The sequence below is a fragment of the Phalacrocorax aristotelis genome, chromosome 8, assembly GCF_949628215.1.
Source record: "Phalacrocorax aristotelis chromosome 8, bGulAri2.1, whole genome shotgun sequence".
Lineage (NCBI taxonomy): Eukaryota > Metazoa > Chordata > Aves > Suliformes > Phalacrocoracidae > Phalacrocorax > Phalacrocorax aristotelis.
In genome coordinates this window covers 26,356,925-26,380,800 of record NC_134283.1, presented here as the reverse complement: position 1 = coordinate 26,380,800, position 23,876 = coordinate 26,356,925, and the positions used below count along the sequence as shown (strand labels likewise).

General features: G+C 36.2%; 1 protein-coding gene across 2 annotated transcripts in view; it reads right to left on the bottom strand.

Moving 5' to 3' along the window:
- Positions 1 to 266: 266 nt before the first annotated feature.
- Positions 267 to 23,876, bottom strand: part of GABRG2 (gamma-aminobutyric acid type A receptor subunit gamma2) — a 71,428-nt gene continuing 47,818 nt past the window's right edge. Inside the window, exons 7-10 of one of the 2 annotated variants that reach the window (XM_075102106.1) lie at positions 7,818 to 7,970; positions 5,568 to 5,773; positions 3,730 to 3,753; positions 267 to 2,244 (exon numbers count right to left, since the gene is read on the bottom strand). In XM_075102106.1, the coding sequence (XP_074958207.1) occupies positions 1,969 to 2,244; positions 3,730 to 3,753; positions 5,568 to 5,773; positions 7,818 to 7,970 (659 nt within the window). In that variant the 3' untranslated portion in view covers positions 267 to 1,968. The remainder of the gene's footprint in view (positions 2,245 to 3,729; positions 3,754 to 5,567; positions 5,774 to 7,817; positions 7,971 to 23,876) is intronic. The other variant, XM_075102107.1, reaches the window with a different exon arrangement.

Below are 23,876 nucleotides of genomic sequence, written 5' to 3'. Positions count from 1 at the left end.
TAAAGAAAGGTTATATCTCTGCATTAGGAGAGTTCCAGTTCAGTGATTTGTTTTTCTTTTAAGAATAAGATAATCTTCAAAATGGTTTTCAAGTTTTAGTCTCCAGCCTTGAAAGTTATGTGGGTGAGCCATTTGACTACAAAATGAGAAAATGCAGAGGGTTATGAGGATTATAATCACTGATGAATCAAATTAGTCAAGCAGTCTGGTCCTTGAAGCATACTTTTAACAAATTAATCACAAGAAAACTGGAATTGAGTGCAGCAGTTTTATTGAAAAAGTCCACAGGGGTGTGCAGTTCCTTTATTAAAATGTTTTCAAACACATTGGACAAGGAACAATTGATGATCAAGATTTATTCCTTTTTTTATATATATTTTTATTTCCAAAACTATACAAACATTGGAAAACTTTCCTTTTCCTCAATTTTAGCTATTAATAATTCTGTAATGATAAGTTAGATATCTCCATTTTCAATCTGCAAGCCCACATTCCTGGAGGTGACATTTTACATCATTGACAATTAAAAAAAATGGTCAGTCATATTTACATGTGCTTAAGGTTGCATAACTGAGCATTATACGGGTTCTGAAAACCAATGGATAAATGGTTTTCAAGATTCACCCAGGTGGGTTGAAGGTTTTAAATACACATAAACTGCATACGTGTAATTTAGTAGCCAAGATACCTTTGTTCCCTTTTATTTTCAAGGCTATCTATAAACTGTGTGCTAACCATGGTAAAGGTTTGTTTTAGCAAAGGTACTCAACGAGTGAAAAGCTGCGCTGACAACAACTATTGCTGATCAAGGACATGAATGGACAGAGAATTGTATGTGTATATATCATACAAAATCTGATGTTTCAAAATTAACTTGAAGCTCTTATGTAGAAATGATGTCTAGAATAAAAGCTATTTCCTGGACTGGATTAAAGAATTAAAAACCCTCCACAAACACTTGTGTAAGGAAAAAAGTAGAGCTCAACATGGGAAAAGAACAATAGAAGCATGTGGATTAAATTCAGAAGCTGATCTTGCAATGTATAATTACTGGAAATTCAGTTGAAATATAGTAACATTATCAATGGAAAATGAAGACTACAACTGCAGCAGACACATACAGTATACTTTATGAGCTATTATATTGGCCATACAGATTTGTCTACATGTTATTTATTTGAATCCTTAAGGCTTCTCTAATGTCTTACATGAAAGTGCTGTCTGCTTGGATCTTCCATGCATGAGGAAAAGGGGTCATTTTTCAAGGAAAAAAAATGTCCACATTTCAATTACAATAGCACATCCAGAGACACAAAATAAAAGACAAAACTTTATGGTACCTTTGTTTCATTTGTTTTGGCCCCCAGAGGATGCATGCACTAGACTTTATGTACTACAATGTATTGAAATATTTACAGCATTGTACATGTGCTCTTAAAGGGATGGCAAAGAGAAAGGTCTATTTTTATCTTGGTGGGAGTAAAGTTACTTTCTTAGCTTAATAATACCTATTCAAAGTGAGAGATGACTCTTCCAAAAAGAAAAGCCCACAGAGAATAAAGCTATAGCATAATTATAGCCAATGTTAACAAACTGAACAGCACTTTACCTGGGAATTCTCCTCTCCCTCACTCCTGTGTTAAGTAGCAGTACCAACTATCAAGTGATGTTGCCATGCTCCCCTAGCCCTGACTGCTCTGTTTCTCTCTATTCCAGCAGGTATAGCTGTGTATTACCTGTTTATATGATTTTTATTTCAAATTATTTTGGCATGTTGAATGGACATTTAATTCACAATAACCTGATGACAATTTCTGGACAAATGATATGATTGATATTTACTGGGTTATGGCACTAGAGAATTCAGACCACTATAAAGCGCATCATAAATACTTCAAGTGGACTTAGGAAACCATCTCTCTAAGAAATTCAGTGAGTAAGGCTCATATCACTGATTTCGTTCTGCTTTTAAAGGTAAAGATATGATACCCAATACACCAGGTTAAACAAACAGAAGGCAGTTGGGAAGAAGATGCGGGCATAGGAGTCCATTTTGGCAATGCGGATATGTATTCTTCCATGCCTCCATGCTCCCGTTCGACAATCCTCAAAGCAGCAAAAAAAACTGGCACAGTCCTTGCCATCAAGACACTCATACCCGTATTCTTCATCCCTTTCTTGGAGGTGTGTAGCATTGTTCATTTGAATAGTAGCTGATCGAGGCCGGATGTCAATTGTAGGTGCCTACGGTGGAGTGGCAAAAAAGAAGATGGCAGGAGGGAGAGACTGTTATTGTCACCAGACCAACAGGGAGATAGAGACTAATGGTCAAAATGTGAATGATGGTTCTGTGTGAGGTACATGGGAAACTGCTGAGGAGTTCTAATGGTAATATTACCTGAACTTATTAAAATCAATTACATCATACTCTTTAACTTTACAGGAAAGCAGCACCAATCAATAAAACTTAACAGCTGTGGACAATTAGCTATAAAGCCAAACTAAGGAAACATTAGAGGTTAAAGGAAACATTCACAGCTGTAACTGATGGTATTTTGAATTTCTTTTGTGTTTTATATTTTACGTAGCTGCTTGATATCTGAAGACAGTTTGTGTGTTACCCCTGGAGGGAACTGAAATAATCAATTGGAAATGCAGGATTTTAATATAGGGCTGGTTTGTGTTGAGGCAGGAGCAAGTATTTATATACAGGAAAAAAGGCAAAAACTGGGTCTTTTGAATTAAGGTTAGGAGAATCTCTATAAGACTCTCCAATTGTTTGAATATATGCAGCTCACCATCTTCTAATGTTCACCAACTAGAAGGTTCAACACATGCCAAATTTTATATAGTAGCTGTACATATATATATACACGTATATATTTGGAATGAATTGACCAAATTAAGCATTTAAACACATTTGAGCACTTGGCAAACAGAAGGATGACAGGCATTTGAATTTCCTGCTGATAGCTATTACAACAATTCCATTCCATAAGTATGTACATTTCTTGGCTTTTATTTTATGTGGTTTCATTTTTCCCTGGTGGGCTTTCTTTTTTTCCTCTCCCCACAAAATCTCTGCATTTCTGAATGAAGATAAGGTTTAGATGCGGAACATAGCTAGATATATTTGCTAATTTGCTAAGAGTGGATTGATCCAGTGACAATGTTAAAAATATATATGCATCTTAAACCCTTTCAAAACTCTGATTTTTGGCATAAGTAACAGCATTTGAGTAATTGATGACCATTCAGTTTTGCTCAGGTCAACATCAGAACAGATTTGGTTTTATAATTTGGAGTGAAATCACAAAGGTTAAAAGGCGAGATCAGAGCTGAGTTCTAAAAGGGTGTATTGCGGGTTTCTGGTGTAGCTGGTGCTGTTGGATCCCATGGCAAATTGAGAAAGAGAGGAGCAGAAACATTTTAACATTAAACTCTCTTAATTCATGTGATCCAATCATGTTGGTCACTTTTGAACTTACATAAGTTCAGAACTAGTGTGAATCAGTATTTGGACTGCTGATTCAACTCTACAAATTGTTTAGAAATATGTAACCATTCTACTTAATTAGGAAGTTACCTGGAGTAGAATGCTTAGATGTCTCATTAAAAAACAAAATAAAACAAAACAAAACAAACAACAAAACACCACTATCATATAAGCTCTAACAGTTAAATTCAGCAGTTGCATGCAGTGAATTTCTATTCCAAAAAACATTATACCTTGAAGGAAAACATCCGAAGAAGCTTTCATTTTGTAGACAGAAAAGAGAATCAGAGGGGTTTGTTTTAAATTAAAGAAAGAAAGGAAAGAAAGAAAGAGACAAAAATAATGTAAATTAAAAATATGTTTCTAAAACATAGTAAGTCAAAAGAACTAAATTTATAGAAAGGTTGGGATAATAGCAATTGAAATAAGTATCTGTAATAGAAACACACACACCCCCCCCCCCATTTTTGACTTGTCACTGTCTTGTAGCTACACCTGGGCCAAAAACATAAGACATCAAACTCCATTTAGATCCTTTCATATTTCCAGGGGATTCCAATCTTTTATGTTGAACTGTTTCAAAGGAAACCATTCACAGTTTATAAAAACACTTTTTTAGAAAAAAATTTTACCTGCAGACTGGGTCATGAACACTCTACTTTTAAGTTTTTTAGACTCTCTGATTAGGATCCAGGCAATCATTTATAGTTCTCTTTGTCCCCAAATACTCACAGACGAGTAATGTAAAGAACAAGTAATCAGCCATTATATGGACATCTTGAAGTGAGAAAAACTAAATATGAAGTAGTTAATCTTTACACCTTTAACTGACCGTGCAAGACACCTGTGCACACAGCCAGCCTTTTATTTCGGCCTAAGACAGGCCAGGACGCATCACCACCGGAAGTGCTTCCTTCTTTCTTTTGACTAAAGAGAGGCCTGTGATCAAATCCAACTTTAGCATACCTAAAGTTAGGTGAGAATTCCTCCTCTGTAGTCTTACAGATGTTTTTCAGGCTGTTTATTCATGACAGAGTACATCTTTTTTTTTTTTATTTCCCAGAGTCTACTTCTCAACAGCTTTTAAAATTGAAATTGCAGAAATGATGTGCAATAAACGGTTCTTTAATTACAAATTTTTCTGTATTCTTTTAGTGCTATATGCTATAACTAAAAGGGGCTATTTGAAAATAGTCTCTATTAATGTTAAACGCTTGTTCTTCACATCTTTCACAGGGATATTTGGGTTTTTTTGAAGATGATTAGGCCACTCTTCCCTCTAAGATTTTACACTAATTCTTTTCACCTCAGAGATTATAGACAACAGACTTTTCAGCTCAGTTGCAAAAGGCAAGAAGAAATTTGTCCTGGACAAAATACGCAACAAAATTTTTCCCTATCCGGGCAAAACCCCAAACCCCTACTGAGAGTATTTCCAGGATTTTTTTATTGTGGCTACTATATAATTTTCTTTTATTTTTGAGTAGTATGCATCCATAAGTAACATAGTAAACTGCTAGCCAAATCACTTTCTAAGGGAGAGAAGTAGATAAAGGAGATAAGAAATAGAAGAAAAAGAAGATAAGGAAACAATGAAAAGGAAAGAGATGCTTAAGGGGAAATTAGAAAAAACACGCTCCATAGTTTGTATACAAAAGTTTAACCATAGTCCTGATACTAAGAAAAACAGTCATTTCAATAATACGGACACAAGTTAATGGCAGAGAATATTGCTGAAGCTAAGACAGTGAAACAGGCAGTTCTTCCATAAAGGTCAAGGCAAGAGCTCACTCTGCTACATAAATAATGGCTTTGGTATTAGTTGTGATTTGCAGAACATTTTGGTTGAAAGGATCCTTATCCTAAGAAATTAGTTTCTCTGGCATCCAGACAACTGTAATAGGTGAGCTTTTCATTCTCAAGGTGAATGTTTTCATTCTTATTAATACAAAGGAAGAATATATATGTAATAGCAAAGTCTGAAAAGAAAGTGCAAGCATAAAGAGGGATTTAACTGCTCTCTCAGAAAACTTAATTGAATTATAGACTTTGCTGGTGGGAAGATACATACTGGATTTTTCTTCTTTTTGTCTTTATCCTTGCTTGGCTTTCTGTTGCTGACAAAATAGTGCAAAGTTCCATATTCCACCAGTGCAGAGAAAACAAAAATAAAGCAGACTGACACAAAAAGATCCATTGCTGTCACATAGGAGACTTTGGGAAGAGATTTACGAGCAATTGTACTTAGCGTGGTCATTGTCAGGACAGTTGTAATACCTGGAAGATAAACAGAAAACAACAAAAATATTATTACTTCAAGTTACAAACTAATTTTGCCAGTTATCTCTCTCTGACTGGTTTTGAAGTATGCCTGGGGTTCAAACATATAGCAAAGATATTAAAGAGCACATCCCAGCAGTGAAATGTGAATTCAGTGAGAACTTTGAGGATTAACATGGGGTATGAAACATTTTTACACGGCCGCTGCAAGCACTGCTCTGCAGAAAGCTTTGGTTAGATAGATTCTAATTCTAAGAAATTTAATTTAGTTTTCTATTTTGCAGTTTGCTTCTAGGGGGCTTTTACTTATTTTTAATTGTGAAATTAGTTTTAGGGTTTGAGTGTTCAAACCCTTAAACAGACCTAGAGAGAAGAGAACTTGTGTCAGAGTGAGAACAAAAATAGCTTTACTCCATTCTTCAAAGTAACCTCAAGACCAATCTCAAACTTTTTGTGCTGTTGGGATAAATTTTGCTTATTTTTATTTGCAGGGTAGTGATACCAGGGTCAGTGAGAGACCCACTTGCAGCCATTATATGAGGTAGAAATTAATGAAAATTCTTTTAAAAGCATGTTACCCAGCAGGAACTTCAGGACAAAATGCGTGTGGATTTGTATGCATGCTACATAAAGAAATAAAACTGTTTCCTTTCTCTTGCCTGAATGCATTCTAGTTGTATGCAAAAGATGCTAGCCCCGCAAAAATTATCTGCTGCTCATCGTTTAGGTGATTTCTTGCATATAAAGCTGGAAGGGATTGTCTCCCAGGGCTCCTTATAATTGTAACACTGTGAGGTCAGATTCTCTGTGCCAGAGCAGTATCTCTTCTGGCCTTCATAAGTGACTTTTGTCTATAACCGAGAAGTACTGTGACATGCCTCACCATCCCTTCTCCTTTCAGAACATCATTCCCTGTATATGATGTGAAGGACATTAAAAATACATCAGAACAGTTATGATCCATCACATTTTATACGGCAAATCTCATACCACTGATCTTACTTCCTCAGTGGTACAAATAGACTAACAGTCAACAGAGGCACTAGTCTGTTTTGTACATCTAAGTAAAATTTAAAATAACAGTTGAATGCCTTTATTAATTTTCTACTTTAAAGCAGATTTTATAACATCCTTTTAGAAAGGAAGTGAAAAAGGAAATTAAAAGCTTAAAACATTGTCATGGGAGCCACTGGTCCTCTATTCCTGTGTTTCCTTCAAGGGAGTTCTGGAATGAAAAAGCTGTCCCTAATTTTGCACTCCAGTGCTCTGTGCTGTAGTTCTGTGAAGAAATGAAAATGCAGAAGGAAAAACTAAAATTATTCTCACTTGTGTGTATTTAATGCAGAAGTTGAAACTATGTTTAACTTTCTCTAGTTGAATGTTTCTACTTTGCCAATTCTTACAGCTACAGATTCTTTGCAGAAGCAAAGTTATATTTGGTACCTCTTTTAGTTTATTTGTGGAACAGTTGCTAAATGTGTAGAAATTGCTAATTCTGATTAATTGCATATCACATTTTCATGTATAGGATTTTAGATACCACCAAATTCAGTTGATTTTGTGGCCTGAAGGCTACATTTGATTGTTGGTCCCTAAAGTAGAAGTCAGGGTACTACATTCTCCCCTTTTTACCACTACAGCACACAGACAGCCAGAAAGATTGATTCCTTCTTGGTATTTATTTAATTTGTATTTCTAGTCACCGTGATATGGAAGTAGAGCAAATAAAACTAATGCTCCCCTGCCTCTAATCCAGCAATGCTCCCCATCCTTGATGTTGTCAAAAATATTGATGTTGTCAGAAAGGATGCAAAAGTTTTTATTATAAGAAATCTACAATAGTCGGAGTTAGGATCTGACATAGTAAGAGGGAAAAGATGCAAACATGGTTTAGGCTGTGCTGGAAATTACTATATCTTTCTAAACGAGAGGAGCTCATGTGAAACTGTTGCTCCTCTTATATTTACAAACTGGCGATCCGCAGAGATGTCAGTTAAACATCATAATGCCTGAATGAAAACAGGAAGAAAAAACAGCTCACCCAGTGATGTTCTGGCTGGAACTGCATCCTTATTAATCCAGAATGAGACCCAGGACAACACAACAATGAGTGTGCACGGAATGTAGGTCTGAATAGTGAAATAACCCATTCTCCTGCTCAGGTTAAAGTAAACAGACATGACTACATAGTCTCCTGTAAAATAAAAGCATATAGAGATAGAATAATATGTTAAAAACCTAACATAGAATTTCTATGTAATAGCTAGTATTTTCCTATTCTATGCCTGGGGAACATATATTAAACTGATTCACCAGATATACTGATGGCAAATACATGCATATCTCTTCTTCAACACCGATATAGCTCAAGAACTGGTGAATTTTCCACACCATGAAAGTAAACAGTCTTGCAGGTTCACTTAGGTAACTAGTACTTTGAGATTTCAAGGGTAACCACCCTCGCACAGCACAACAGGCTTCTTTCTACCCAAGTGATTCCTCATAACTTGCAAATACCTGGTATAGTCCTCCTGCACCAATTGAGTGAGTAGTGGTGGTCCAGCAAACCTCCAGTCACCATGCTGTCCCTGCTAGCATGCTTTCAGCTCTGTTCTCAAATAATGCATGTTTTTAGATGTACTTTCTAAATTATTCATGCTCTCAACTATTCTTCAGGGCTGGACTGTGTCAATAATTAATTTTTTAGTTGCTTGCAGATCTTCTGTTGTATTATTTCCTCTAAAAGAATTTGAACCCACACCTCCTAAGTGCCCCAAAAAGCCAGGCTATATGTTACTCTGGTGCGCATAACACATCATTCCCATTCAATAGTTTTGTGATCTTTTTTCCGGGCTTTTTCCCCCCTAAAAGTATTAAGTAAATTCCATCTGGATTCAAGAGTACAGCAAAGCTTCAGGTTTTGATGTATTTTTTCTAAACTAAAAAAACCCTAGTTCTCATCTTTACTTCAGATTGCAGCACTCCTGGGAAATCTTGATTGCAAAAGAACTACAGACCCCCAGGCTACAAAAGACTTCATCACAATTCAGCGAAATGCAGTTCAGAGAAGTCTCAAACTGAAACAGAATAGGATTTGCAAATTTAGAGTGAGATAGTTTGCCAGCGTTATCAAAGAGACTCTGTGGCTAATGTGTATTCTGCTTAGATCAGTACCTTTAGTTAACATTGAGTTCTCTGTTTTCAGGCATAATTAAAATTTTAATTTCCTTCAGAATAATCCCTTTGAACCTGGTCACAGAAGAAATTTCATAGATCACTTTTCAGCTGGTGCTTCTTTGTTATATTATATTTTTCAATGTGAACTTCCATATACCAGGGATTAATTGGTTTTAATTTAATTATATTATGTTATATTTAAACCAAAAACTTAAAACCAAATTATATATGTGTGGTTTATAAGGGGATATGGCTGAATACGAGCAACCAATTTTAATAACTACAGTCTGATTATACCCTTAATTCACAGATAAGTTTACATTATATATGTGTATGTCCTTCATATACAAAACAAACCAGAAGCAAAAAACCACCAATGATCAGGAACACTGTAAAACTGAAGTCACAAAACTACAGTATGACTCATTCTTCATCTCTCTGGATCATGTATTAACTTTCTGAGAAGTGATTATCTTGTCAATTTTGGTATTTCAAAATTTGGGGTTTGTTTCCTGCTGTACTATGGTAGAGATTACTTGAAGCAGGAGCGAGCTGTATTACTTTCATGCAAACAGTTTTAAGGAGAAGGCTGCTTCCAAGCTCAGTGTTATTATATTACTTCAATGAGACAAAAAATTACCAGAAGAGGTGAAATATAAACCTGAACATAGACGAAAACATAAAAAGGTACAAAAGATTAGCTCAGAATTGAAATTAAAAAATCAGATGTCTTCTTTCTGTTATTACTGCTTTTTCTGAAGCTGCAACTGCTCTACACTCTTTTGCAGTAGCTGTACAGATAGATCAGATCCTAGGTAACTACTTCGTCCATATTTTTTGTCCTGTACTTGGACAGTTCTTTTTGCCCAACTGCTTTGGTAGTTCTAGCCTTGTAGGATCTTTTATTTTTTTTATTTGAGTCAAATCCACATCCTGGCCTGTGAAAATACACAGATAAATGCAGATGACCTAGACCAAGGCATACTGCAAAGACTTCATGCAGTGTCTTTGTTCAGTAACACTGTATGCAAACCAAGCCAAATGGTGGTGTGGATAACGTACGAATATATACATATATGTGTATACAGAGAGACTAGACTCAGTCCTTCCATTTTATAGTCCATTTCCACATGCATTGTTTTATTGTGTTTTTCTAGAAAGTTTAGTGGTGATCATCTGGTCTCTGTGGAGACTTGTTTGGACTTTTTCCTTAACACGAGGAGAGGTTTTTATACGGTAAGTTATTACAATAACATTCTTTCAATATTTTATGGATTATTTTAACATAAAATATTTTTTTTTTGTCAAAATGTAATGCATAAGAGCTTTTAAAATGTTAACTAACTTGTAACAGCCTCGGTCCATTCAGCAGCAATGAAACATTACTTGAATTCTCTGTCATCCTAAAGATGCACTTCAGAGGACAATCCATTTCCATAGAGTAAAAGCAGTGTCCTATCACAGAGCATTTTCTACACAAACTGAGGCACTCCAAGTGGAAGTGTTTTGTATCTAATTGAACACAATTCCTTCTGCTTTTTTTTTTAATACTCTACTTCTTAGGTGTCTATGTTTAGAAATAGCACATTGCTGCTAACATGTTCCAAAAAGTTGAAAAGTGATGTAATTGTTCTAGATTTTGTTCAATCCTCCCAAATGTTATTGTACCTTCCTTTATGCAAAGACTTTCTTTCCTAATGGATATATGTGTAAGAAAATCAAACCCACCCCAGAGTGATCCATAGGAAACACTGTATCAGGTCCCAATATTTATAGACAAAGTCCACAGAACTATTCTGGCAGACCTTATTTCTCGTGCCTTCTAGAATTGGAAACATTTTACTGAAAGCTTAAGGAAATAAGAGACAATATTTACATTATATGGGCTTTAAGTTTTCTATTAATGGATAAGTTAAAACAGAGGAAGTAAAAACTTCAGTGTCAACTGTAACTTGCCAGGCAGTGTGGAGTTGACCAGTCTGAAGAATCAATCAAGGATGCATGAATTCTTTTAAATTACATGTTGCTTTCTAATTGGAAAGCCTGCTGGTGCTGCGGACGCTGTTTTGTTGTGGAGTAAATTCCACTATTTCAGAGAATCTTGCTAAGGAAAGGAATTAAGTAAATACCACAGAGAGGTGGGGTTTTTTATTTCTTACCTTGCTTGGTTGGAGTTTTGGGAAGTGGGATGTACTGATGATTTTTTTAAAATGTAAGAGTGAAACTAACAAATATGTCAGGAAGTGCCAAGACAAGGCAATCCAATGATTCTGAAATGTATTGAATTACTTCTAGCCTTGAAGTAATATGAACAACTGTAAATAAAACATTAAGGAAGGCAGGACTAAGTGGTGGGATGGTCCAGGGAAACATCTTGCTGGTATTGCCTAGTTTACCTAAATGATGTTGGAATGATATACCAGCAGGCCTTCTGAGATTTTGAATAAGAAAAGTACTCTGAGCACACAAATTAATGCAAGACCAAAGATGCACAATTTAGGACCTAGTATGAGTTGTCATAATATGTACATCCAAACCATAAAATGCATTAAGTCCTCTGTGGAACATGGACTTGACAGCACTTTGCTTTAATCACACCTTTCATGATGGAATCTTGCCCCAGCCCTGGTTTTATCCACAATTGTTTTTTCTGACTCTGTTTATGGACTTCTCTGCTCTTCAGCTGGAACCAGCTTAAATACTCTCTGTTATTTTCAGATTATCTCTGTACCTGAGTTGATTTTTCACTCCTGGTGTGATGCCTGCATGAAGCTGTCAACTAAGACATTATTTTAGTAAAAAATGGCCACACTTGATCCTTAGCACAGTGTCATTCATTAGCCCTCACTTGGCAAACTGATAATCTTTTCATTATTACTTCATCTTCTTTCCCTGAGCTCTGGCTCTTGTTTGTCCAATATTGCCTACTGCAGCAAGAAAGCTTCTCAGAGTGCCAGACTGCTTTTTGAAGGGTTAATATACTTTTGGATTTTTCTAGAAGTGAATGATAATGGAACCTGGCAGTACCTTTGTATGACAACATACTTAAGTACTTAACATTTGGCATCCTAATTAGAAGATTTTGGATTACTTAGCCTTTTACCAGAGAACTCACAGTCCTGCCACCCATTCTAAGGTATGTATAACTATTACATATTTCTAGAAAATAACACCTAGATAATTTTTAATTTTTAAAGAAATACAAAATTTCACTGGAAAAAATAATCTTATTACATTGAAGAGCATAGTAAGTCATCCTTAATATATTTAGACCTAATCCCTCCCTCCTTCTCTCTCTCCCCTTCCCTCTCTCCCTCCTCCCTTCTCTGGTCCCCTTCCCCCCATTCCTCTGTACTCATCTATGTTTGTATATATAAATAGGTAGACATAGCCTTCTTCATCTGAAGATATGATAACCAGTTAATCAGTTTCTTCAGTGACATATATTTAAAGCAGAATGCAGTCTTTTGGGAAAATGCTATGTAGGTCATGTTTATCCTCACATATGAATATTTATATAATTTTTTTTACTAAGTGCACATTCCTACCAATTATGTTTGGAAGATCACGAGACACACGGCAAGTTCTGACTTGAGCCACACCATCTTAATACTGCTACTCTGTCTAGGAAGCTTTCTGTTGGTGGCAATAATCCCTGCTGCACACAGAGAAAGTGTGTGAGCCTTAAGTCACTTCTAGAGTAGGAGATATTTTGAAAAGGAGATATATACCATCAGTATCCAGTGATCATAGCTTAAGTAAGCCCTTACAAAAGGTTTTATTTCTTACAGTCCTGTGCCATCCTGATTTACACAGACTCAAAGTAGTCTATGTGAACTTTGGAAATTGCGAAGCTCTTCCTACCGTATGCTTGTGTGATATAGTGATTTGAATACCAGGATTCAGGCTCTCTTAGGTAGTAGGGAAAGTGAATTCCTGATTTGAGGAACCATCTGTGCATATGTCCTGACCTAAGTCCCAATGGTTCAATAGAAGGAATTAGTCATGCCAGAAATCATAGCCAGGGGGAATGTACGCTGCACTTAACTGATTTAATCAGCACAGTGGGTGTGATCCTTCATTGCTTCCTGGTTGTGGAATCATTTATACCTGTGCGAACTGAATGGGAAATTATACCCATTAGTACTCTCTTTATGCATGTTTAAGTGACTGTGTAAAGTGTAAGGTACTGGGGAAACAAGCCTTTAATTTGTACTCAGAAGTTATTTGGAAGATACTACAAATGCTAGAGAAAAGAACAGCTTTCTAACATCATAGGAAATTGGTGTCTTAATTATAGTTCAGGTAGCAACACTCATAGCTGAGATTGTCTCACACTTACTCTTATAAGATTCTGTTTTCTGTTGTTTAAAACACTGCCAGATTTAAATAATTTTAAAAAACTGCAGAAGAGCTTCAAAAATGGTTGGCCACCTGGTCAAATTATTTCTATGTCTCATTTCAGTTTATTCTCATAGATAGTTTTGGAGTGGAGAAAATTCAGTGTTTCATTTCTGTTGAACATATGGAGTTTTGAACAGGGAAATTCAATTAGGCGAAGGGTTGGCCTTTTTACATGTTGACATTTCTGTGAGAATCTTTCAGGGTCATGCTTTGGAAAACAACCAATGTGTGCATGGAAGTCTATCCATAGACGTAAGAAATTGTTTGAGAGTTTGTAGGAAGACTTTCTTCTGACTAGCCCCGTGCTACCTCTGTTTCTTACAAAGCTACACACCACTCTGAAGGTCACAGCAAAACCAGAGGGATGGTGAAGGCGGCTTTGTTCTTAAACTTCATTTGTTCCATTATACAGTCAGCTACCTAAAATGTCCAGAATGTCTCTGTGTGCTGAAAGTATACAGCACGTGAGCTCTTCACCTCATGCTGACTCCACGGTGTCAGGGAGCTTAATTGTGGAGTTCTTCTCCCCCAGGAACTGTATGTGTTCTATCCCAGGGTCTGAACAGGATTTTGGTTACCTTAAGTATTTTTTGCCAGTGTTTAAGGAGGATTAAAATCAATGCCTGTTTTAGTAATTCTGATAATCTTTATAATTTAGCATGTTGTATGCCTAAAATGTAAAATTCTGTGGAGAAAATAAATTATATAGGAGAATAGTGATGATGAATCAATAATTGGCAGAAAAACACTACTGAATATCTTCACAATATCTTTTTAAAACTTGAAGTTTTCCTTTACTAGGTGGATTTGTGAAGCTACTGAGAAAAAAAAATCAAACACAGGAGAAGAGTAATGTATGAGTCAAACTCTCCCAAAATTTCAGGTTATCATTTGTTCTTTAAGGACCGATCAAATGACTAGCAACTAGGATTAATGTAGATCACTGTTTATATCATAATAATAGGTGCAATTTTTTTAGCATGGCCAATAGCATCCTCATGGTTTATACAAACCGAGGCAGCACCAGCTGTCTGGATTTCCAAGGGGTTTTTCTCTCCTAATTTTACACAGAAACCATACAGAAAAGAGCAAGAACTCTTAAAAGATTTTTTTAGAGAACGCTTTGAAAATATAGATAGAAATTGAACCTTTTCTCGAAATTAACTAATATAAACAAGTACATAAAATAATAACTTGTTTATATGTGGGAAAGCCATAGCTCATCTGTTCAAAGTTCATCTTTCTGGACAGAGCATACACAGGAAAAAAGCAAATTAAAAAAATCTTTCCACAGGAGGGCACTGTCACCTCAGAACAAAAATGAGAAACGATTGCAAGTCTGCCAGCAGAAAACCAAACCTTAAAAATTTCTAATTCTTCTCCCCATGGAGTGTTTATACAAAGACTCAAATGGTGTAACTGACTTCTATGGCTCTGTTAATAGGGGAGCGCTCATAGGAACTAACCTGACTTTTGTGTGATAGAAATTTTACCAAACTAACATCACCTTTATGCTACAAGTAATGAGTATAAACTGCATAAATTTTAAATGAAGAACAACTGTGGTAGCAGAATTTATCTTCTTTTCCTCATAAATAACTAATGGATACATCCTTGTTCTCTCTGTCTTTTACCATTAACATGGCCAACAGTCTCATTTTCTGTTAGGCAGAGATCACAACTGTTGTTTGGGAGGCTTTTTTTTTTCTTAAATGAACAGGTAAATAGCAGTTTTATATAAAAGGTGTGTTTTCTTGGTTTTAGTCACGGTACATGGAAATACCATTAATATAGTAACATATGATTTCTACAAAACCTTTACAATTCCTTTAAGGTAGGAACTTTGTCCTAAGTTCATTGTTGTCAGTACTCTAAGTAAACTCTCACTCTGAATTAATCATTTGAAAAAAAAGAAGACAAAACCTTTTATTTTTAAAGATGTCTAAAATATTTTAACAGGACTGAAAGGCTTTAATCATTGACCAGTTTGTTTCATGATGTACCCACACATAAAACCAGATGAACCCAGACCCAAAGGGTTTATTGGCTAAGTCTGCAATATTCACATTTCTAGAACATGTGAAAAACATCTGTTATTTTTCTACATCCGACGTTATTACATCTTGCTGTGTATTAGTTCAGTGCCTTACATTTCTGGGCTGAAGCTACACACCCAAATCCTACTGAATTCAGATGAACTTTTAATTTTCTGTAGCTTTTAAAATGCCAACCTACTGGACCAGTACTGACTATGAAAATCATAGCAAATTGGGACTAAAAGGATTCTAAGTGGATCCTTCTTCTTTAAAAAAGAGTCAGGCTTGGTGCCGTTTTTATACAGATATTCTGTAATAATAAATAATAACTAGTCGGTAAGTTTGTCAGGCAATGCCTGTAAAACAACTGATTTCCTTCACATTGTGTGCCTTTCCTCCACTTCTGGCACAAGTGGAAGGCAGGAGGGTTACCCAAAAACTGTTACAATTGGAGACATAAAATAACAAGGAATGGTAAAATACGGACAAATCTTTTTCTCTTTCATGTCAAAACAGGTGATGGTCCAGAGCTTTGGCATATGCTCTGCTCAGCAGTGGCTGGATGCAGATTACTGCCCCAGGAAAGGCAGGAAAAGGGAAGAAGGGGAGACCGGAGTCAAACCTCTCTCTCCCAAATCAGGCCAGTGTCAGATATGGACTGCATTGTACAGTGCAGCTCTAACTTTGGATGGAAAATCATGCAAATAGTTAAAGATTTGTGTGTTTGTCCTGATCCATCTTCATTTGGCTTTTTTCCCCATCTCTTTTCTTGCCTTGACAGGGTCTGTATTTGGAACTCTGCTGGCATTTGCTGTCTTGGTGAGTGTACTGAGTCAGCCTGAAAATGCATTTCAGTAAGGTGTCTTGCACTGTTAGGGTGGTATGAGGGAAACATAATACTTTTTTAAACACACGATTTTCTGTGAGGATTCAGATTTAACCTATTCAAATTATTCTTTTGTATAAAATCTAAAGTGACCTATTTTTGATGGGTTTCTTTCTTCTTCCAATATATCAGAAAGTTCTTAAGCCTGACTAGTTCAGTACTAATGAAACAGTACTTCTAAAATTGGTCATTTATCACATGATGAGATGATATTAGCTCCTCCAGGGCAATATGTTTTTACATATGCCACAGGAAAATTATTTCAGCTGAAGTATTTGATCACTGGGCACGTGAGTGAATTTTCATAAAGGTAGGACAGAAATTTGATCACAGTGCTGATCATAAGCTGGTATTTATGAGATTTATTGGTGTCCACAGCCAGAAATTAAAAGTCTGGGGAAAAAGCACAATCAGAAAGAACACTGTCCCCTAGATATCTGACCATGAGACCTTCTCATTATCTCATCCTTTGCCCTTTTCATTATTTCTGTCCTTCCCAGTTCTTTTTTTCTCTCATTGACTTATATTTAGACTGTATAAAGGCCAGACATTTTAAAAAAATATTTAAGTCTCTTCCTTTTCAAAAATGTTCAACAATCTCTTTCCCTCTGAGGTTTAGCAGCAAAATACCACTATTGTGTCATAGGGAAGTCATGATGTGAAATAAAACACAGTGAATGTTTAGCCTTTAGGGCAAAGAAAGAAAGAAAATCTGCCATTGCATAGTAGATATTTGCTCGCAACAGGCTTGAAGCACTTGGAAGCAGTGCCGTTCTCTACCTGACTGTTGGCACTTGCCCTGTCTGGGCATTACATAAAGAATGGGGTAATTCATGGTCATTGTTGATAGAGCACAGCAACTTTACTAAGGGATTTCACCCCAATTCTAAATATCCATTTCTAAGCTATGATTATAGCCTGATTATGTAATGAAGCAAAACAGTATGAAGACTTTGACAAAGCTTACACTATAGTCCATTTATGTAAGATTATCTCTGGGATCCAGATAGCTGCAAGCCTGGTTTTCAATTTACATTCCAAAGAATGAATCCTAACTAGATTGCACAGCAGGGAGGAGGGCAGGGGATGGGAGTTTTTCTCTTTTTTTCTGTTCTTAAAGAGTAACATGTACATCTGTGTGTGAATGTGTCTGACATCAAACACCTTGATTTCCTGTGGGATCGGGGGAAGAGAATGCGAATTAGTTTATGTTTGTGTGAAATGACAACCACAGCTGATGAAACTCCTGCAAATGAGATGAATCATTACAGCCATCCAAGCAAATGAAATTTATTTATGTATGACATGACTTTTTGCCCAATGGTTCTAGATTTTGTTTGGTCCTTGGCCACTCATCCCACTTGAAGTGCCGTTTTCTCAGTTCATTTGACAGGATGTGGTCCACTTCTCATTGGATTTTAATTATAGGAAGAAAGAAGGTAATAACACTAGACAGTAATTAAAATCTATTACTGTTGTTCCCACCTTCTCTTTGAATTCACAGAGACAAGATTCACTCTAAGATTTTTCTGTTGTTAAAAAGTGTCAGTATGTGGAAAAGTATTGAGGGACTGAAGGCAAACTTAGGTGTGTTTACCTTCTAAGTTCCATCTGTGAATACTAGAAGTTCAAAGGGAAAATAAACATTACTGACCCTATATAGTTACATGTTTTTTTCCTAGTTTGGGACATAATTACAAGCAACTGACCTTTTTTTGTTTGTTTTTTGAAGGCAGCTAAGCTACTACACTAACATTAGCAAACACAGGAGGATTTCTAGCATGCAGGATTAGTGTTCAGATGTGGCAGCAGCACGATATAATAGGTTGTAACTGCTGTGAGTGAACCATTATGCTCCAATGTGTAAACAATCTGCACATTACAGGACCTCCTGCTCCCTTTCCCACTCCCCTCATGCCTAGGAAGCATCAACTCAGGACAAAAGCTCAGCATCTCATTTCTGAATGCTTAGGAATGGTTAGGTTTCTAGATAACCTGTTTGACTTTCTGTGATAGAAAATTGGAGCAAAGGGATGAGAAAATGTGAGGATGACAGAAGTCTCAAGTAATGTGAGAAAGTAGAGGGCTACAATTTCCAGGCAACACAACCAGCTGGGGTGCTGTTCTGTTAGAAATCTTGCTGTGCCTAACACAGTCAGGCATCCTGTGTCCTTTTGGAAGTCTGGTTATTATCTGAATACCTAAAGAAAAGCTGCTGCTTCAGAAAAATTACGCATCTATAGCTAAGGTGCATACTTAAAGAAATTACTTGATTGATTTTGAATATTTGATCTATTATCTTTATAATAATAAGGGTTTTGTGATATGGTGAAACCACTAATATGAGCAAATAATACATATATTTTATTATATTTAATTCATTTCATGGTATCCAGATGGTATACCCACTTCCTGGCAACATCCAACCCTGCCTGCTCTTACATTAAGGGACAATTGGAAATAGCTGGTTTGTTTCCATCCTCAAAGCATGAAGCATACTACATCCCTTGCACTTTAGATCAAAAGTACATTATCAGGATTAAGAAATTGCATGAAATAAGAATTGCCAAAGTTACGTAAATTTTATCATGTTGAAATTTTCAGCAGTTTACATCAAGGAAAAAAGCGCAAATGGTGACTGATTTTATTTTACAGGGGTGGTGAAGCACATCATTTATACTATATCACGGGTCAACATATTTGGACTTCCTAGACAACTGTGCAAAGGATTTGTGTGAAAAGGGAGTGTGGGCAACTCCAGCGGCAACAAGATAAAAGTAAGATGTAAAAATGGGAATGAAGTTAAAGGTGGCACTTTGAGGCCTAGGTTAAAAACTGCTAAAATTAAGTACCTGAAATAACAAAGTTAAAAGCAAAAGGTCAATCAAAAGGGACAGACAACTCCCAAAGGGAGATCTTAAGTGGACCAATTCCCTTCATAGTGTCATCTCAGCTAATCTGATACTAGACATCAGGGCTCTGTTTGCAGGCAATGGATGAATCTGTGGACAGAACCGCTCCCATACTGGCTGAACAAGAGACCGACATGCCTTTTATGGACTCTGCTTTAGGCTTCCTAAAATTTCGGAAGTGGTTAAAAATTAAATACAGAAGAAATGAAAATATTTAATATTTTTGGTCTGAACAACATCAGACTTACAGACATGTTAGAACGTTCCCTTGAAATGAGTACAGTTTAATGACTTTGCGCATGTCCTAGTTGTTAAAAAACTGCACAGGGCTAATGCAGTTCATAAAACACCACTTCTCAGATTTGCTTTGACATCTTTATAAATTGTCTTGCATGGCAAAGGTCATTCTGTAATTCTTCAGAAAGCCTTTCATTCTGAGAGAAGAGGAATTTGAGGATACAGTACATTTAATCTTTGACCTTGATGTTTTCAGTTATTTTCAGAGCCAGGAGACAGTATTACATAACCTGAGGCTGCAATAAAACTTGATGTTTTCTTCTACTTCCTCTCCAGATGAGAGAAGGCATGGCTTCATGGTGGCAATGTTCTGCAGGGGAGCTACAGTTTTCACAGATTCATTCTGTCTGAAGCCCCCAGCAGAAGAAATATTTATATAAGAAAGTACCACTCAAACACCAGCATCTCACTTCCACTGAATGCACAGGGAGATTACTGGAAAGACAGTGCCATAAACAAAGAGCCTGAGGGATGCTAGGAGGAATACAACATGCTTTATTGCTTGACTTCCAGCACTAATTTTTTTTTTTTTTTTGGACGTCAATTCAATTTATTTTTGGCTTTCTTTAAATATTTTAGAAGATTTCATGAGTGAATACTTAGTTTTAAACCCCCAGGAAACCAATCTAAGTAACCAAGAAAGGACTAGAACTCATCCGGGTATGAAATCCTGGAAGGCAAAACATCAAGGAGCAAAAGTAGTACAGATCAAACCCAAATTTCTTCACAGCTCAGTGGGATCAGCTACCAAATGTCATGGGCTTCAGAGAGCTAGGGCAGCTCAGTAATAAAAGAAGATTAGTGAGCATAAGAACCCAACCAAGATACGTAATAAAAAGTAAACTGGCTTGCTGGAAAAAGCATAGCCCGAAAATATCTTGAAGAAGCAGCGTGGATTATTGATTAGGACACTGAAGCAGCAGACAAGGTATTTCAGGTCTAGTCCCAGCTCTCCCACTGAACATCTGTAGAGCGACAGCTATTTCTCTTCTCCCAACCTGTCTTTCCTCCCATGGAGGTTCTTTGGAACATGTGCTTTCTATGTGCTTCAGCAAAGTCTGGCAGATTCTGCTCTAAACTTACATGGAAATATTTAATGCAATTGGTCAAAAAGATAAAATAAATATTTTATGTTACATAGTATTTATGACATGTTTATACTTATTACAATTTTTCTTTGGCTTCTCACACAAAAGAAAACGCAAAAATATTTTACTATTATTCTGTTTCTGGTAATACTAAAAAGTCCAAATGTAGACATGGTCATGCAAAGAAGGAAAATAAACGAAACCCACAAATCTTCTGATTTAAAAGCAGAGCCCGTAATCAGTGGTATAAGGATTGATCTGAAACTATTAGCATTTTTCCAAACATTTTTTCTTAAAATACAAAGGGAAAAACCAAACTTCATTCAGTTTTGTCATCTTCTTGTCTCGTCATGTTTCTGGGTTGCCAGAAAAAAGCAGGCTGTATGCTTTGAAAAAGTTTTTTATACGACATGGAAACAAGGCAACACCTATAGATGATAAGAAAATTCAAAAAACAGAATTTTGGAAAAGAATAAAAACTCTTATGGCCTGGGGCTTACAAAAAATAACAATATTAAAGGTGACACATGCATGAGAGTTAAATTTAAGGTTGTCATCTAGGATTGGCTCCCTGCACCTTCCACTGAAAGACTTGTCCGTATTCAGAATCTTGCTAACCACTAAATGATATCAGTTTGTGAATGATTATGGTAATTCTGAACTTCCTGATACACCTGATTCTTACAGGATACCCCTATGTAGTTGAAGGATAACTAAATAATTTGGTTAATTAAAATGTAAGTATGTGCATAAACCAGGTAGTAATTATGCCATTGAGAGAAACATTCCACAACTTTTGGTTTCATTTATCGATGACAGACACAGCTGGCAGCAATATATAAATGCATTTTAAACTTTCATTATTTGCCTCTGTTGAATATTGATTTAAAGTGAAATTACAGAGCAAAACATAATTTTATTGCTTAAGAATTCATGGTTTTATTATAAAGACTTTCAATGTTGAAAAGCTTGCAGAATTCTGCAGGGAATCCTCCCAGTCAGCTTTCCACTTCTACTTGTGGACATGTTAAGTTTACCCAGATACACAGGTAGGCAGAAAGGATGTTCACACACTTTGTTACAGGGAGCTCTATCACTAACTTCTTTTTTAAGATTTACTAGTACTTTTGTAGGAATTCCAGTTCATATCTTAGTATTTACCTGCATTAGCAGATGAACATGTAATTGGTTACACCAGGAGGAGTTGCTGTTTGGGTTAGTCTTGAACATGTCTCTGTGTGTGTATCATACATAAGGTGAAAAGAAGAAAGGAGAAGAAGAATACATTTTTTTGTAACTATTTGTGAAGTTTTTGTATTCATCAATTTTTAAAATTGTGATTAACATGGTAATCTCACTATCTGTATGTGGTGCTGTATGGTCCATATTTATGCTAGGAAAGGGAGCCCTGTATATCTTCTGCTGACATTGCGTGACACCCTTCTGAACCTGCAGCCAAATGTATCTGCTGTCAGGGATCCCAGCATCACTGCTACTCATGGGCTAGGTAATTTTTCTTTTCTGCTTACATCTAATGCCATGTTATTGTTTACGAACGGATGGTTACCTTTTTTTGTGATATGGACACTGGTAGAATGCTCCTTAGAAACAGTTGCCTGACAGAACTACAGGTTTCTTAGGTTATCAAGTTCAAGGCAGTTTCCCACCAGGAACCTATAAAGTTACTTCAGTTTTGAGTCCCTCCCTGAAGTGTTTCATGATGACAATAGCAATAGATCTACGTAGATTGTGTTAGGATCTTTTTAAAGCTGGACAAATGTGTACTTGGTTTTTTTTCTCTAATTGTTAGTAAGTGGCTGTCTAGAATTGAAGCTGAGATAGTTGCATTTAACTTCTACAAGTAAGTTGAGTTCAGTTGCATTTAACTCAGTTAAAACCAGGAATTAAAATAACCCATGGTTAACCCGTGCTCAGAGTTTGGTCATTCTGGAGAATATATGTTAGATTTTGCCCATTTATGCATGTCTGTATATATGTATTTAAGCTTGTTTCATAGGTCCTAACCAGAATTTTGGCTTGTAAAGTTCCTCCATAGCAGAGAAAACACAGTTTGGACTGATTGGAAGAGCACCTTTTGACCGAAGGGAATGAGGGTGACTCAAAAGAAATCAGTTTTCTAATCTGAAATACATAAATCCTGAAAAATATGCTGCATTTGGCTATTACAGAGGTCTACATTGCTCAAAAAAACAAAGCATTTTTCTTTATGTTGCATGGTCTGTTCAAGGCATGGGAAGAACAGCCGCCTCTGTCTCAGTGAATATATATCTGTTGCCTGCCTACATTCTGAGCAGTACGTGCTGTCTCGCACAAGTACATTCTCTCCCACGTGAGCTGTACTTTTCTCCTGCTGTACATACAAATGGCAATACTGGAGCAGGTTACTCCCGTTAATGTGCGTGTTTCAGGAAGGTATGCATCTGCCTCAAGATAGTTGGTGACTGCTAGGATTTAGAGCTCTCGAGTTAGAGTTTGCCATGAGCTGAGCTTAATAAAAGGTCATTTATTTATGTAATATACATGACATGAAGTCATGTATATTACATAAATAAATAACATATTACATACAAGACTATATTACATACAGTCATACATACCTGACTTTAAAAAAGCTTTAAAAATACCACAAATCCTACACACGAAAGCTTAGAATGATTTTCATGAGAAGAATCTGTTACTGTATTTAGGTTTACTTGTTTGAGAGTAACTTTTTTATTGTAAACATCTAAAATTTCTTAGAACCATACTTTGAAACTATAACATCAAGGCAAGCCATTTACCTCTAGAAACTGTATTTTTCCAATGAGAAATGTGGAAGAATTTCAAGGCATTTTGTTCCATATTCTTAAGTAGATAAATCCATTATATTGCTGTAAGAGACTGACAAATTACCTGGAAAAGACTCCTGCAGAGTTCACATCTATGGCTATTAAAAATAAGATATTCTGAATCATACTTGTGGGTTTTTATAACTACCTAGAAACAAAAATATCACAAATGTATTTGTTTTCCAGTTTGAGACATTCCTCTGGAAAAGGTTATTATGGACTAATGTCTGAGAGTTAAATTGTATCCTCATTCTCCTGCTACTGGTTTGCCTGAGGACAATGCCTGCTCTGTGTGCAGATCCCAAATTGTTTCTGGATTCTTAAGTATTTTGTCATGTAGAAGCCACGTGCAAACCTTCAGCAATGTGCAAATTAATCTTGTTCACAATCACAGCTAACATGTAACAGCAGAAACATCCACTAGCAAAAGTAGGTGTTGCAAAATAGACTG